The 14,187-nt window shown below is 38.6% G+C and overlaps 1 protein-coding gene across 1 annotated transcript in view; it reads right to left on the bottom strand.

Moving 5' to 3' along the window:
- Positions 1 to 2,872: 2,872 nt before the first annotated feature.
- LRFN2 (leucine rich repeat and fibronectin type III domain containing 2) overlaps positions 2,873 to 14,187 on the bottom strand; it is a 37,722-nt gene continuing 26,407 nt past the window's right edge. The window contains exon 2 of the mRNA XM_062573605.1: positions 2,873 to 3,791. Within this exon, the coding sequence (XP_062429589.1) occupies positions 2,873 to 3,791 (919 nt within the window). The remainder of the gene's footprint in view (positions 3,792 to 14,187) is intronic.

Raw genomic sequence — 14,187 nt, 5'->3', positions numbered from 1 at the left:
GTCCCTCAGTCCTCATCCTCGCAAATGCTGTGAGCAGGGAAGATAATTGCTGGGTGTTGGTTTCATTTTGCTCACTATTTGAAAATTTACTGATGTGGATTGAGCCTCATTCATTAAAGCTAGATGAATCGAAATCATGATTAACAGTTATAGATGCAGCTGTTGGACTATGGACTTTATTACTTGGGTCCTTTGGCAAACACCTATTATTTTAAAATGGTATCTGTTGACTTGTGTGTAATCTTGTATGAGAAATTGAAAGAGATATTTTCCTTTCTTACAAAGAAGATGGTACTGGATTTTGCTTTTGAAAATTCATAGCTGCATATACTACTAATATTGATGATGAACTCAATAGCTAAATTAAAAACAACCCAGATGTCGTGTTCAAAGGGAAGAAGAAACATATTAAAAAATTAGTCCAACCACACCACAGCATAACAAATAAAAGAAAATCATTATATGAGGTTCTTCAAGAATCTTCAGCATAACATAAATGTCATTAGTGTCATTAACAGTTAATAAGAAGCTGCCATCCAGACAGCTGGATGATGTAGATTCTGGCACTACATGTGTCATTCCTCCTGAAAAGCATGAGAAAACCAGAGACTTTCAAAGATGTTGCAAAAAAAGTTTTCCTGGAATTCTTTTGAGTATATAAACTTTGTCTGTGAGCCAAAAACCTACTAAGTTAGTAAAAAAAAAAAAAAAGCTTTTTCTTATTTCAGCAGATTTCAGATATGGGTTTACATCACTGTTAAAACACATTAGTGATATAGATCAGTACAAATATAGCTATATAAAACAAGAAAAATGAGATGATTTTTTGCAAGTTTTTTTCCCATGCATTCCAAAGAGAGTTGTATTATTTGATTCCTACTGTATGCACAAAATACTGAAGACGATGATAGTTTGTCTTCAAAAAGAAGGAAAGAGAAAGCAAGCATATAACTTTTCACAGTCATTTTTTAAACAATTACTGTTACTTGTTTAGGTTTCAAGGCAGACCACAGAACAGCAAGCAAATAAAGGAAAAACAGTTGCTTCTTTTCCCCAAGAATGTTTTTACTGTACATTTTTTAGCAAAAAAAAAAAAAAAAAAAAAAAAGGAAAAAATATTCTGATCACAGAGATGTAATTTTCTAAAACTCCAAGTAGGAAACGTGACAAATACAAGATCAAGTACACAGCCATGTCACAATATATCTCTGCGCCTTTAAAAAAAAATATACATAGAGTTTTTTTCACGTGTTATTTTCTCTGTGCCTTGCACCTTTTCTCCACATCTTTTACAAAATCGTAGGAACAATGTGCAATTTCAGAATGGTTCCCAGCAGCTGATTGTTGGAAGCCAACAAATAAATAAACAAAGTAAGGACAGTTGCAGTAGCCACCAAAATGCTGGAAATCACAGTAAAGTCACTGAGGATAATGAAATCAGTTGTATGGGCCTTGTGCATTCCCAAAACTGCAGCAACGCTCCCCCAAAAGGAATCAGAGAATCAGCCTGCAAGCCCTAAAGAGCTCCTGTTCTTAATTAGCAAGTACCTTAATGATGGTGAGGGACAGAGACTTAAGAGTATACAGGAGACTGGGGAACAGCATGCTGTAATGCATGGGACACAAAGGAGACCCTGTCTCTGAGACATCCAAGTTTAACTCTGTTTCCATGACTAATTGGGAACATACTCAATTCCCTGAGTATGCACAAAGCTTGCATTTCCTGTGATTCTACTGATACAGGCAAGCCCTGTTGGGGCGACTGTACAAAAGAGCTTGTGTTACAATAGAGTGAAAGTGTGTGTTTTCTTTGTTTCTTTGTCAGTTGAACAGAAAGCAACAGCATGACCTTTGCCAGAAGCAATTGGTATTCATAATGTGGAGAATACATGGGAGCCACTTTTGTTTTCTTTCTTGTTTTTTAGATATGAAATCTTGATTACTATTTTTCCTATCTTTGATAGCTAAACTCCCACAGATATCAATAGCTGCTGCAATCTGCTTTGTGCATTGACAAGCAGAGAACATGAAGAAGATGGAAAAAGAGGATTTTTTTAAAATTTATTAGCCCCTTGATTTCATTTTCCCTAGGATACAAAGGAATGGTGTTGGAGGTGGGTTATACAGTACATCAGAACTTTGATCTTTGTACATATCCCCGTTTTCATTAAGGGGATTGATGAGACACTGAAAACAAAACAGAAAAAAAGCTCATGGAAACATATTTTCTGCTATGGGGGGAAAAACAACCCTAAACCAGTAACAAAGCAAACAAAACAAAAAAAAAATCATCAAATCCAACCAAAAGCGCACTCAGCAACAGGTATTAGTGTTTTCCCAGATGTCCCTGTTAACACCATGATAGTAAGCTGAACATTTGCTCTGATCTGTCCCCTCTGGATGCCCTGTCTACATTTTTAAGAATGACACTTGCAATAACAGCCAGAGACATCGTAGCACCAGTCTTATAGCCACAGAAGTGTATTTCTGAGGTTAAAAGAAGAGGATGGAAAAAAACCCAAACCCTTCAAAATTAGATTTGTGCTGTTAAACCCATTTTATCCTCCTTGTTTAATCTTATTTGACGGTTCACCAAGAGGCTGAGAAACTTTTGTAAAGCAATGCTAAATACAACTAGTAAAATCCTTGAAACATTCACGCATGGTTTAGGTGGGGCCAGACAGGAAAGGTACCATACGTGCCTATTCACATTTCATGACCTTCTTCCTCTTTATCCTCATTATTTATTTATTTACCTATCTTTTTGGCCATTCTGACTGAGGACATTCCCACCCCCTCTTCCTTGCATGGCCCTGCAGCAAACCATGCTTTTTCACACATGAAGTGAGAAGAGAGAGGGAGACACTGATATTTACACTGTGCTTTCCATTACCCATTCTGAGCTCCCAAAAGTCCCTTTTGCCCCTATTAGGTCATTGTCATCGTACTGCAAAAGCATGCCATTCACCGAGAGGCTTCTCTTTGTCCAAATGTTTGTTATCTTTTTTGGGTAGGTGCAACACTGAGATGTGGCAAAGTCTCCCATGTCAAACGAATGGCTGCGTTTAGTTTTGCCCTCCAGAGGCAACGTGAGCAGGCTGCGAAATTTGGACTCTGCTTGGCCCAACAGTGGCTCTTTGTCCGAGTGGCGGGCCACTGTGGAAGTTCTGGAGTCTGTCACGTCCTCCTTTTTCTGACATTTCAGTTCCAGGGAAGCAAAAGCTCCCATTAGCCGATCAATATTGTGTTTTGACCTGGAAGGAGGCCTCCACTTACTGGACAATGTGCCCTGTTCACTTTGGAGGCTATAGTCATCACAGTCACGGCTATTCACAGAGCTGGAAGAAGAGGAGATACTGCTCCGCACAGACTCACAGTTAAACTCCATAAGTTCATTTCTCACCATCACTTTGGGGTTGACTTGGGGCAGGACTCCGTTCTGAACAGGTTGTGCTCCATTTGTCTGTGAGTAGACATTGCTGACATTGGACATCTTCCCCTGGGAATTGTTGCAGACCTTATAGCGGACCATAAGTATAATGATGAACACCAACAAGGTTGCCACAATGATGCCTCCAATGATTAAAATCATGGTCCCACCCAGGAACTGGCTGTGCATGGACTGGCACTGAGGGTAGTCTTCTTTGGTGAAGAACTGGGCACATCCCACAATGTTGGTGGCAGTAAGGGTCGTAGCTGTGTCATCCCACATTGCCAGGACACAGAGGTCATAGCCTGTCCCAGAAACAAGGTTATTTACCACAAAGGCTTTGTTTGTAGCAGGAATCATCCTTAAAAAAACAAAAAACAAAAACAAAAAAGAAAAAGAAAAAGAGAGAATAAATCAGGTTACTCTTAACACTAAGAGAATAGAGAGGAGGGTAAACATAAGAACAATGCTGTGTTTACTGTGCTGGGTGCTGGCAAAGATGAGTCAGAGCTATGAAGTTCAAACACACATTCAAACTGCCCAGCCCCTGTGGGTCCAGTATCCCAGCATTTAGCAATGTACAAGTTATTAGGGCCATCTTTAATATACAGCAAAGGGGAAAAAGAGAAAGAGAAAGAGAGTGAAAGAGAAAGAGAAAGAGAAAAAAAGGAAAAGGAAAAGGAAAAGGAAAAGGAAAAGGAAAAGGAGAAAAGGAAAAATCAAAATGGTCTGTTTTTTTTCTGATCATTTTCATCTATCCTAATCTTAAATATACCAAAACCTGTACAAATAATTCAGAATAAAAATACCTGCCTGCAACGAGCAGCTTTTTCTGAGCATGCAAACAATCCTTGCCTTTGCTGAGTGTGAACCTGGCAGCCATGACATTGCTTCATGGGTGTCTGACCATTTACTTTGTTACATCAGCATGTTGCTTACCTTGTCAGGACAAGAGGCTACATTCAGTCTGCACATTCCCTGAAAATGCATGGCAGGCAGCCTCCTCCTTTTCTTCCCCTGCTCCCTCACCTCCTACTCCCCACTATGGAAAATGGCACCTAGAAATGCAGATATCTACTTTGCCAGAGATTTTTCCTTGCAACTACCTTCCTCTGAGTCAAAAAGAAATATCAGCATTAACACTATGAGCTATGGAAGTGAGAGGAGAGGTAGGAAGATGCAGAACTGGAAACAAGACTTTTTTTTTTTTTTAATCTACTCAAAACAAAGCCTAATTACAGCAAACTAATAGATAGGCCCAAGATGTGCTCCAGGTTTGGTCATTTATGAATATTATTCTTTGCTGTCACAAAACATAAGCAGTCATTTTGCACCCATGCAAGGTTAGAGCATCAGTAGCATTCAAAATTAGCAGATGATAATGAATGTGATCTACCCCAACTTCACACTGGTGAAAACTGCAGCACACTAGTCAGGGCAGCGGAGAACCTCAGATTCAGTGCTTCATGGGAGACTAAGAATATAACCAAAGATGTATTTTGTACATTTTTCTGTTTACCTCCACATAGTAATTGGTTTGAGTGAGAGAAAAAAGTTGAAATAAAAAAGGAGCCCATTCTGACTTACAGCTGCAAATCTTTAGCATCAACAGCAAAGCAGCCCTCAAGGCACTTACAACACAAAGAAAACTGATGTGAGCGCAAAGGGGAATGTAAGGCCTGGCTAGAGTTAAACAGCATACTCTGCATGGGAGTGGCTAGCTTTCTTAGCCTCAAATAGCCATCACAGCATAAATTACAGCACTCCAGAGGCCTTTCTGTGTAGTGGAAGGTAAAGCACCTGCACAGAGAAGCAGCAACATCAGGGGACTGCAAAGATGAGCCTCCGATCATCTTTGCATTTATGCATTCACACACACTTACACACCCCTTCAGTCTGGCCACAGGTGAGGATGTGGCTCCTTTTTGAAAAGCTGACAAACATAAGAATTTTGTAAGTAAAAGAAGTATCAGTGAGAGACAGTTGGAGTGAAAATATCACCTGGCAGGTTTACTCAATGTTGTATTTGAGATCTATGGCACATTTATCATTGTAATAGAGCCATTCTGCACAAACACAGAAGAGCTTTTTAGAATGAGCTGAGAACACAGAAAGTAGCCCTCCTGGAAAGCTCTAGATATATTTGCTAAAACAGTTGCTGATGGTCAAAATGGTTGTTCTGGAATAATTTCTAATTGTTTTCCCCTCAGTGTGGCTCTTAGGACAACACACCTCTGGCCAGTGCAGCTGGGGCAATGATAGTGCTCTACTGAACCATTCAAAAGTTTTGTACTGTCAGTATAGCTAGTAGCCACTGAGTCCAGTAGATTGTTCCTGTGACTATTATTGTATTTCTTTTTGCCTGAACTCTGTCTCAGTCATTACTGTAATTCATTAAGTATTCTCCCACCTGTAAGAAGTGGGCCAGTGGGTTGACAGTTATGACTCTCTTTCTAGCTGCTATATACTCTTACTTTTTCCAGCTTTTCTATAAGCAGCGACATACTGAAAACTTCAGAGGAAGGTCTAGTGCTGACTGAAATTTCTCTGAAATTGTTAGTGGTGCAGTCCTCTCTCCAGATGATTCCCTCAGCTCTCCTAGTGTCCTGCAGATTGCAGGACTCCACTGTTTCCTGCTTTATGCCACTTTTCCAATTAGTGAAAAAGTTTTTCTTCTTTCTCTCTTTCCTTGCATAAGAAGAAGAAAATATAGTCCCTACCCTGCCAAAGAAACTTCATACGTACACACCAAGGATGGTAATAGGTAATAACAGAATCCTATCAATTCTCACATGTACAGCTATGTCTCAATTATTAACAGTGTTACTGATCGCTTCATATCTTGTGCTGTACTACCTGACACTATATCACTCTGATCCACCATCACTCTGATCCATGTGCTTAAAGTAATCTCCAGTGCTTTAGTCCTTTAGAAATTCTTTCACTATGAAACTCCATTAAAAACAGGTACCACTGTTAGCACAGAGAATAGCCAGCCCTGCAAAAAGGAGCCTAGGACTTTGGTCATAACTCTCAAAAAACAGAACTACAGCACTATCAGTTAGTTCCTCTTGCTTTGCACCAGTGTAACACAGAGGGATCCTTATATTCTCTCCAAGTAAGCAGGGAATTACTGGGTTTACCTAGCATATAGCTTTACATGTATCTTATGCATATAGAAATACAATAGTTCAGCCTAATGCACCATGCTAGTTTATATAGTAAAGTATCAGTAAACACTGATAACTTCAATTATTTATAACAACAGGCTTTCAAGAAAATGTAACTGCTTGGAATATTTGAAGGGCTGGTAATCAGTGGGAGTGGCCCTATAAGGCCAGTCCATTTTTGAAAGTATAGCAGTAATGCAATGATCAGTCCTGAAGCCTGGTCAAGTTAATAGTTTTGATACTTGCCATAAAAGCTCCTCTTAGCCATTGAAAGAGACGGAGTGATTTCTAAATGCAGTCAGTCCTGGGAGCTACAGCTGTGGTAGTACTAGGACTAATATTAGTTTATAACGGAACATAGTTGCAATCACAATATGGAAAAAAGCCATCAACTCTCCATACGCATCTACAATGAATAATTTTGGATGGTTCTATAAATAAACTTCAAATGTTCTTGTTAAATATTCAAATTAATGTTGTTGTAAAAGAACAGCTGAGCATAGGCATAAGCACTAAGTTCAAACATACTAGGAGTTAAGTAACTAATCCCAGAAACAGCTTTCTATCTTTCAGTGAAGATGATCTTGTTTTGATTAAGTTGCAAATTACAAGAATATTTTGTGACTCTCTCCTAGCTTGAACCCATCCTTCCCAAATGTACTGCCAGTCAGCTATTATGGATAATAACTCTTAACATTCTCCATACCTAAAATCAACTCAGACACATTTTTCACTCTGGGTTATTGATGACTCTTTGATCATTCCCAATGTAGGTAGCTGCAAGATGCCACTTCAATCTTTGGTTTACTCCATCACAGGGGGAATCTTTTCATAGATGCTCTGTACTTTAACACCACTAATCGTGGAGAATCATGCTCTGCCATTTGGCTCAATAACTAGGAGTTATGACAAAACCAAAAGGAGTCTTCAAAATTGCAGCTGGTCAGCTACCCCAAGAGTTTGTTCAGTCGACTTATGGGCTGGACACAGAAAGTTGGGTTCAGGTAGCAAGAACCTATTGTCTGGATCATTGGAGAAAATCCAGTGATTTGGATTTCTATATTCTCAAACAATATCCAATCACCTTTTGAAAGCTGAGAGCTTTTAAACTCAGAAGATCATTGTGCTCACACAATGATCACAGCCCTCAGATACCAAACCTTTTGGATTGTACCAGTATCTTGAAGCAAGGAGCTTGATATCATCCGTATGCTCTTCAAGGCAGTGTGATTTTGCATAGTGGTTTCTTATTACAAAACTGGAGCAGAGACCTCACTTACACATTAACCTTATTCAGGAAAAAAAAAAAAAAGAAAAAGAAAAAAAAGAAAGAAATGGCTGACTAATGTCATGGAGAAATCAAGGAGAAAACGCTTAATTTTAATCTGAGATTACTATGATAACTTCTAATGTGCACCGTTTAAGGAGCACAAGAATTGTAAGTACTGGAAAAGACTACTTAAGGGAAAGAAAACAAACACTCAAGCAGAAGCGTAGTGGCATTTCATAGCAGAAGATCTAAAAACAACCTTACCTCTACATATAGATAGACAATCCACTTAACGAAGGGGTATTAAAAAACCTAATTAGAACAACAACAAATTTGAAAAGCCTTTTGAGTCTTAATTCTCTCCCTTCTGAAACTTCACTGTGGTCTAGACACACATGACACAGTAATTTCTGTCTTTTGCCTCTGCTTTATTTTCCTTGGCACAGGAAGAGCAAACGAATTTCCTCCATGCTGATGCTGGGATTTTGTTATCTGATTCTTAAAGTAGTTGCTGAACCATATCAGTGAAGATCAAAATATCTCAAGGAAAATCATTCATATAAGAACACGATCTGAGTTCTTTGAAAATCTTGCCTCTAAAAGTGAAAAGAACATGGATGACCTACAGCTGACCTTCTTAATATATTAAAAAATAAAAAAGCCCTCTTCTCTCACAGGCACAATGACATCACTTTCTTAAAGAGGAGGGGAGCTATTGACTAGGACTCGGGCATAGTTAAAGTGCTTGAAATGAAACAGCAATAGATGATCCTGTAAGAATTTATGTGTGATGAAGAGCTATGAGGGTGAGGTGACAGTTTGCAGGGCTTTTTGCAGACAATACTTTTCCTTCAATACATGGAGATTTACGTCCCATTTTCTGAAAGCATCAAAGTGAGACTATAAGATCTGTTTATAAAAAAGGAAGCATAGTTTCAGCACCATTCTTGAATTCAACTCTGCTTTCTACCTCCATCACTGAAAAGTCTTTGTTGTGTCCTTGAAGACACATGTAAAGTAATTTTGTAATCAGCTTGTGGTGATATTATGAAAATTAGAAAATAAATGACTTAGCAATGCAAGAGAAAAAGTTTTGCTTTTCGCTTATAATCCCAGATGGAAATGCTCGCTGAAGCTTGCAGAGAGTGAACGGGGCTGAGAATTTAGGAGACCTGACTTTTATTCCCTACTTTAACAGTTACACTGATATCAGGCTCTACTTTATCAGTAATTCTCAGTTCCTGAGAAATCATTTTGCTGTACTGTAAGTCTCTTCATTTATGAAACGGGGATAATGCCAGCGATTTCCTTTCAAAAGAGGCCGGTAGTATATGGAAGGAAATTAGTAGATATTCTGATTAGACTGTAATATACAAATGAGTTCTTTTCTTCTTTGTAGTATTAGGGATTAGCCAGTGTGAACTGCTGGTTAATACTGTGGTTATGCAAAACTGACAAATCAGAGAAAAGACAGATTAGGCTAATTGGCTAGGAAATTCTGTTTCTTTTCTCCATCATATGAGTAGTATGATACCATCTAGTCTTTGCCTGCAATTGACTGCTTTAACGAGAGGACTTGCGGGGAGTTTTTAAGACATCTGCTTTGGGAAGGCATTTGCATCTCCCCAGAGTCAGTTTTGTGTTTACCCATTAGATTATGTTGCTTCTCTCATGACCCCCTTTTTTTTATTATTCAGTGCCATACATTATCTATACTGCAACAATTTCTCTTTTTCAACTGAAAAGCATTAGAAACTGAAAGTCATGCTAATTTATTAAGTGTGTGTACCTGTAAAAAAGCCCAGTTGTTAGGGCATGAACTTGCTGAGCCTAAGCTGTTCTGCTCCTTTCAATCCTTCATGTACGTTCTGCAGTGTAGATGATGGGGTTCTGGTGCATGGGAATGTCTCTGGGCACTCCTTAACATACAAGTCCAGCAGCAGCCTGTACACTCAATGAAAGTAAATGTCCCCAGTTTAGTGTTAAACATTGTCACCATGCACTACAAGTTTTTTACGAAGAGGAGAAAAGGAAGGGGAAGAGGGATGGCAGTGAGAAATACCTATGGTTCTGTAAAATCATATCTTGGTTATTTAGCACACCAGCTTCCCTGCCTAGAAATCTCTTACTGTGATAATATCATTTTCACTGTATATTCCTAATCTTAAATTACCTCAAATACACAGTTATATTCACATATGAAGTGTAAAATACCACCATTGGCGCTCTCAGAATTAAAAATTGATCCAGAAAAGTTTAATACTCAAATCTAATGAATTTTGATTTTCCAGGGAAAATCTCAAGCCAAAAACATTAATTTAGTTCATCAGTAACTTTATCTTCTATTTTTTAACCTTTTTTTTTTCTTTTTGCCTTTTTCTCCAACTCAACAGATAATTCTTAAAGAGTGATAATGCCAGCTAGTTCTCCTTGAAAGCACTCTAGAAGGGTCTGATAGAGACCTGCTCCACCATTCAGATGCAGTGCCCACTTTCGTCCCAGTGGGATTAAAGTGGGATGGTAGAGAATGAGAGAGGGAGGAGGTATCAAAGGTAATATTTGGGACAGAGACTGGCTGAAAAATCAGTAAAGAGAGTGGGATATCAGAGGGTGGACTTCATTGCTCACAGAAAAATCACATATCCTTAAATTCTCATGGATGTAACTTAGTGGCACACAGATCTTGCTTCTGAAAAATAGTGATAACAATGAGGTGTTATTTCAAGGAGGATAGCTTAGGAAAGAAGGAAGGTTGAGATGAGGGAGGATGCAAGAGGAAAACAGGATGATGAAAGTTGGTGGCTCTGTCAGTGTCAAAGCAAAACAAAACAGGAGAAATGGGTGCAAAGCAGCCATTCACAGTGCACTGTCGGGTAAGGACATAGGAGCATGACGACCATCAAAATGATGGAAGTAGATCAGCAGGCCACTGAATAGCGACCAAGACCACAGAAACAGATCAATACACAGCTGAGTGCAATCAAATGCAGGGGGAGATCTTTGAGCAGAAAATGAGACAATCAGAAAGAGTAAAGTGAATTAGAGCAGTAGGAAGAGTTTAGATGGTGGACAGATATTGAGAAGGCTGGGAAAAAAAGGTCAGAAAAGATCAGAAGAAGACTAGAAGGATCTAAATTGCACCGAAAATGTCACACACGATGTATTACCCAAAAGCAAAAGGAAAGAATTGATGTATTTGGACTGCAGTGATGTCAACTTTTGAGATTTTATTGCAAGTTCTATGATATATGCTGTTGTCTTTTTTGTTTGTTTGTTTTGTTCTGAAAGCCCAAGCTCCTGGAGTTACATAATGAAAACAGAGGCTCAAGTGTTACTAAAAATCAGATAAAACAACATTGAAGAATAATTTATGACCCTTAAAACTCCCAAAACAACAACAAAAAAATGAAAATATAACTTCAGTTGTCCTAAAGACTCAGGAATTAAGGAACAATGTGCCGACTATTTTACCACGTGAAATTTCAAAGTTGTTTCATGCCTGATTCAAGACTTTTGAATCTAAGAATCTGAACATGACTGAGAGCTACTGTGACCTGCACCTGGAAAAGAGAAGAGTTGTATCTGACTACTTCTGGTGTCCTGGGAAAGTGACATTTTTTAGTACTAGCAACATGGCATAATTTCTTTGTCAGTCTTGTCAACATAAGGAAACATCGGATAATACAGAAAGGTAGTCAGGCTTGTTCAGGAATTGCTAACCCAACCCAGCACTAATATTTCCCTAGATTTTTAAATTTATCAGGTTTTGTTTCTTTATGACATACAGTCATGATTTTGTCTTTTGATGGAACATTTATTATTAAACCCCAAATCCCTTCTTACTTTTCTGAATTTTGTCTCCTCATCACTCATCCATCCAGCTGCCCTTCAGAGAATCCATCTTGTCAAATGAAACACATAGAACATATTGTTTCATTATTATTTTCTAATTTGCTTATGTTCATTTCTGCTCATTTAGAAAAGTAAGGGGGTAGGAGGAGAAGACAGAGCTAAAAGTAGTTGATAAATCTGTCATGAAATGGTGGGCTAGGGAGTTACTGATAATGAATATATCTAAAGAGGGGGGGAAGCACTGAACTACTACCTCAGAGCATATATATTTATGGTGAGGTCTATTAGACTTCTAAATGGTGTCCACAGGGGATGCACTAAAGACATGCAGCAGGCTGTAGAATGTGACATGGGTTGTTAAGACATATTATTGCACAAAGCTGAGAAAGAGGCACTGTGGCACAAGGTATTCTGCTCCTCTCCATTACACATTGCTCTACAGGGAAATCCTTCTCTCCCTATTATTTCCATCCAGATTCTTGCCTACAATAGGGATCCACAAGATGGCAGAACTGATGAGGCACTTCTGGGTGAATGAAGACCATTAGACTCACCCTGTGATGCCCTGCATCAGGGAAGGTGCTCAGTGCAGCTCTCCAGGAACAAGCTACTGCGCTGAGGCAACCTAATTTTAGTTAATGTTGGTATGACAGCACAAAATGAGACTTTCAGGTTTCCCACTCTACATTATCATTTGTTTCACGTGGACAAGACAGAAGAAGGCATTTGGTGCCCAGATCATTAACTTTTATCTCTCAGGGAAATACAGACATATGCTATGAACATTTGGCAGGATGAAAGATAAATTACGTTCAATCAATCAAAGCTATTCACCTGAACATAGAACACCTTTCACCTCAATATATCTGGGATACTAACTGCCTCAGAAAAAAAATCCTTACACTGATTCAAATCCAATTAAAATATATTTAAACTCATTAGGAGTGCAAATAAAAGCCCAAACTGTATTTCTGTTAGTAAATGGGCAACTGAAGTATTTATGGAAACAATGCATAGCCATACTAATAAATTCACTCTGTATTATATTAATGTAGAGTCAGAGAGCTATTGTAATTCTCTGCAATGTTTTGAAAAAAACAGATTGTAAATCTGAGATTAATTGAAAAGTACCTAAAGTCAGTAAGCTGTTTTACTGACAGTCACAACAACCCATTACAACACAATTTCCAGAGATGGAAACTGATAAAAGTTATGCATGAAAGGTGTGTTCAAGTCTTTGAACAGTGTGTGTGGCCTGGGATACATTCTTTCTAGGATTTTATAGACAGATAGTCCACCCACTTGGCTGCAGTATCATGCTTATTTTCTCTCTCTCTGACCCAAGTAATTTTGAATTCTTTTATGCAGACCTGAACAGTTATACCAGAAAAGGTCATCTACCATACCAGCACATAGCAGAGGTTCCTAGAAAATAAACAACGTTATAAATAATGAGCAAATTTAAGGACTCAGAAGGAATTCATTTGCAAAGGGGATTCTGCTATTTTTCCAGCAGAACACAGCTGTGATAGCCAGCCACATGCTGTCCCTTCTTGTGAGTTGCAAGTAGAGCTGTCCACTTCAAGGGAGTGAAATCTGTGCAAATGATAATGATAAGATCAAGAAGAAATGAATGGGATCCCATAGTGATTGACAGCTGCCAACCTTCCTTTTCCATAAGAGTTCATGTGAGCTGCATTGAGGAAGAGAGGGATTTTGCCTGACTACTAGCCACTTCTTCCAGGCTTGCTACTAGCTTGCAACTCACATGTTGCACATTGATTGGTCAAAATAAACTCTTGCAGACTATTTCAAACTACTCTGTCGCAAAGTCTTTTTATACTGCTTGGAGAAGCTTGGTGCCAACTAAGAGAACAAACAACAAGATTATTTTAACTATTCCAAACAGGAGAAAGATTCTTATAGAGTGAGTCAGAAGTCTCACTACTCATAGAAACCCTGTGTATAAACTGATATACTGGCTTATATACAAATATTATATACTGGCTTATATACTCTTCACATGAGTTTAAGACACAATCTATGTGCTATTACATAATTTAATCATGTATCACATTCCACCACAGTTCCTTGGGCTTTGCTAACACTTCAGTAACTTAACTTGCGGATAAATTAAAGAGATCAAGAATGGTCATCTTCCAGAATCTTGAAAACCTCTCTCAGTAGGAAGCTGAAAAAATGAGTTTTGATGTCAGCTGAGAGGCTAGGAGAACAGCATTTGCCAGTTCTCCAAAAATGAGCCAAAGAAATGTCATCTCGTTGAAGATACTGTTAGAGTATAAGCATATTCAGAGAATAACATAGTCACAACTTGGAGATATGAAAGGGGACTTATTTGAAGAGATTTTTACCAGCATGGAAAGGCTAAAAAGCGAGCAGAGATCTGAGAAAAACTGAAGGACTGGGATCCAGCCCTTTAGCTCCTCAGTAAGCATTAGAAATAT

Source organism: Rhea pennata, chromosome 3, assembly GCF_028389875.1.
Source record: "Rhea pennata isolate bPtePen1 chromosome 3, bPtePen1.pri, whole genome shotgun sequence".
Lineage (NCBI taxonomy): Eukaryota > Metazoa > Chordata > Aves > Rheiformes > Rheidae > Rhea > Rhea pennata.
This window is presented reverse-complemented; position numbering and strand designations above follow the sequence as displayed.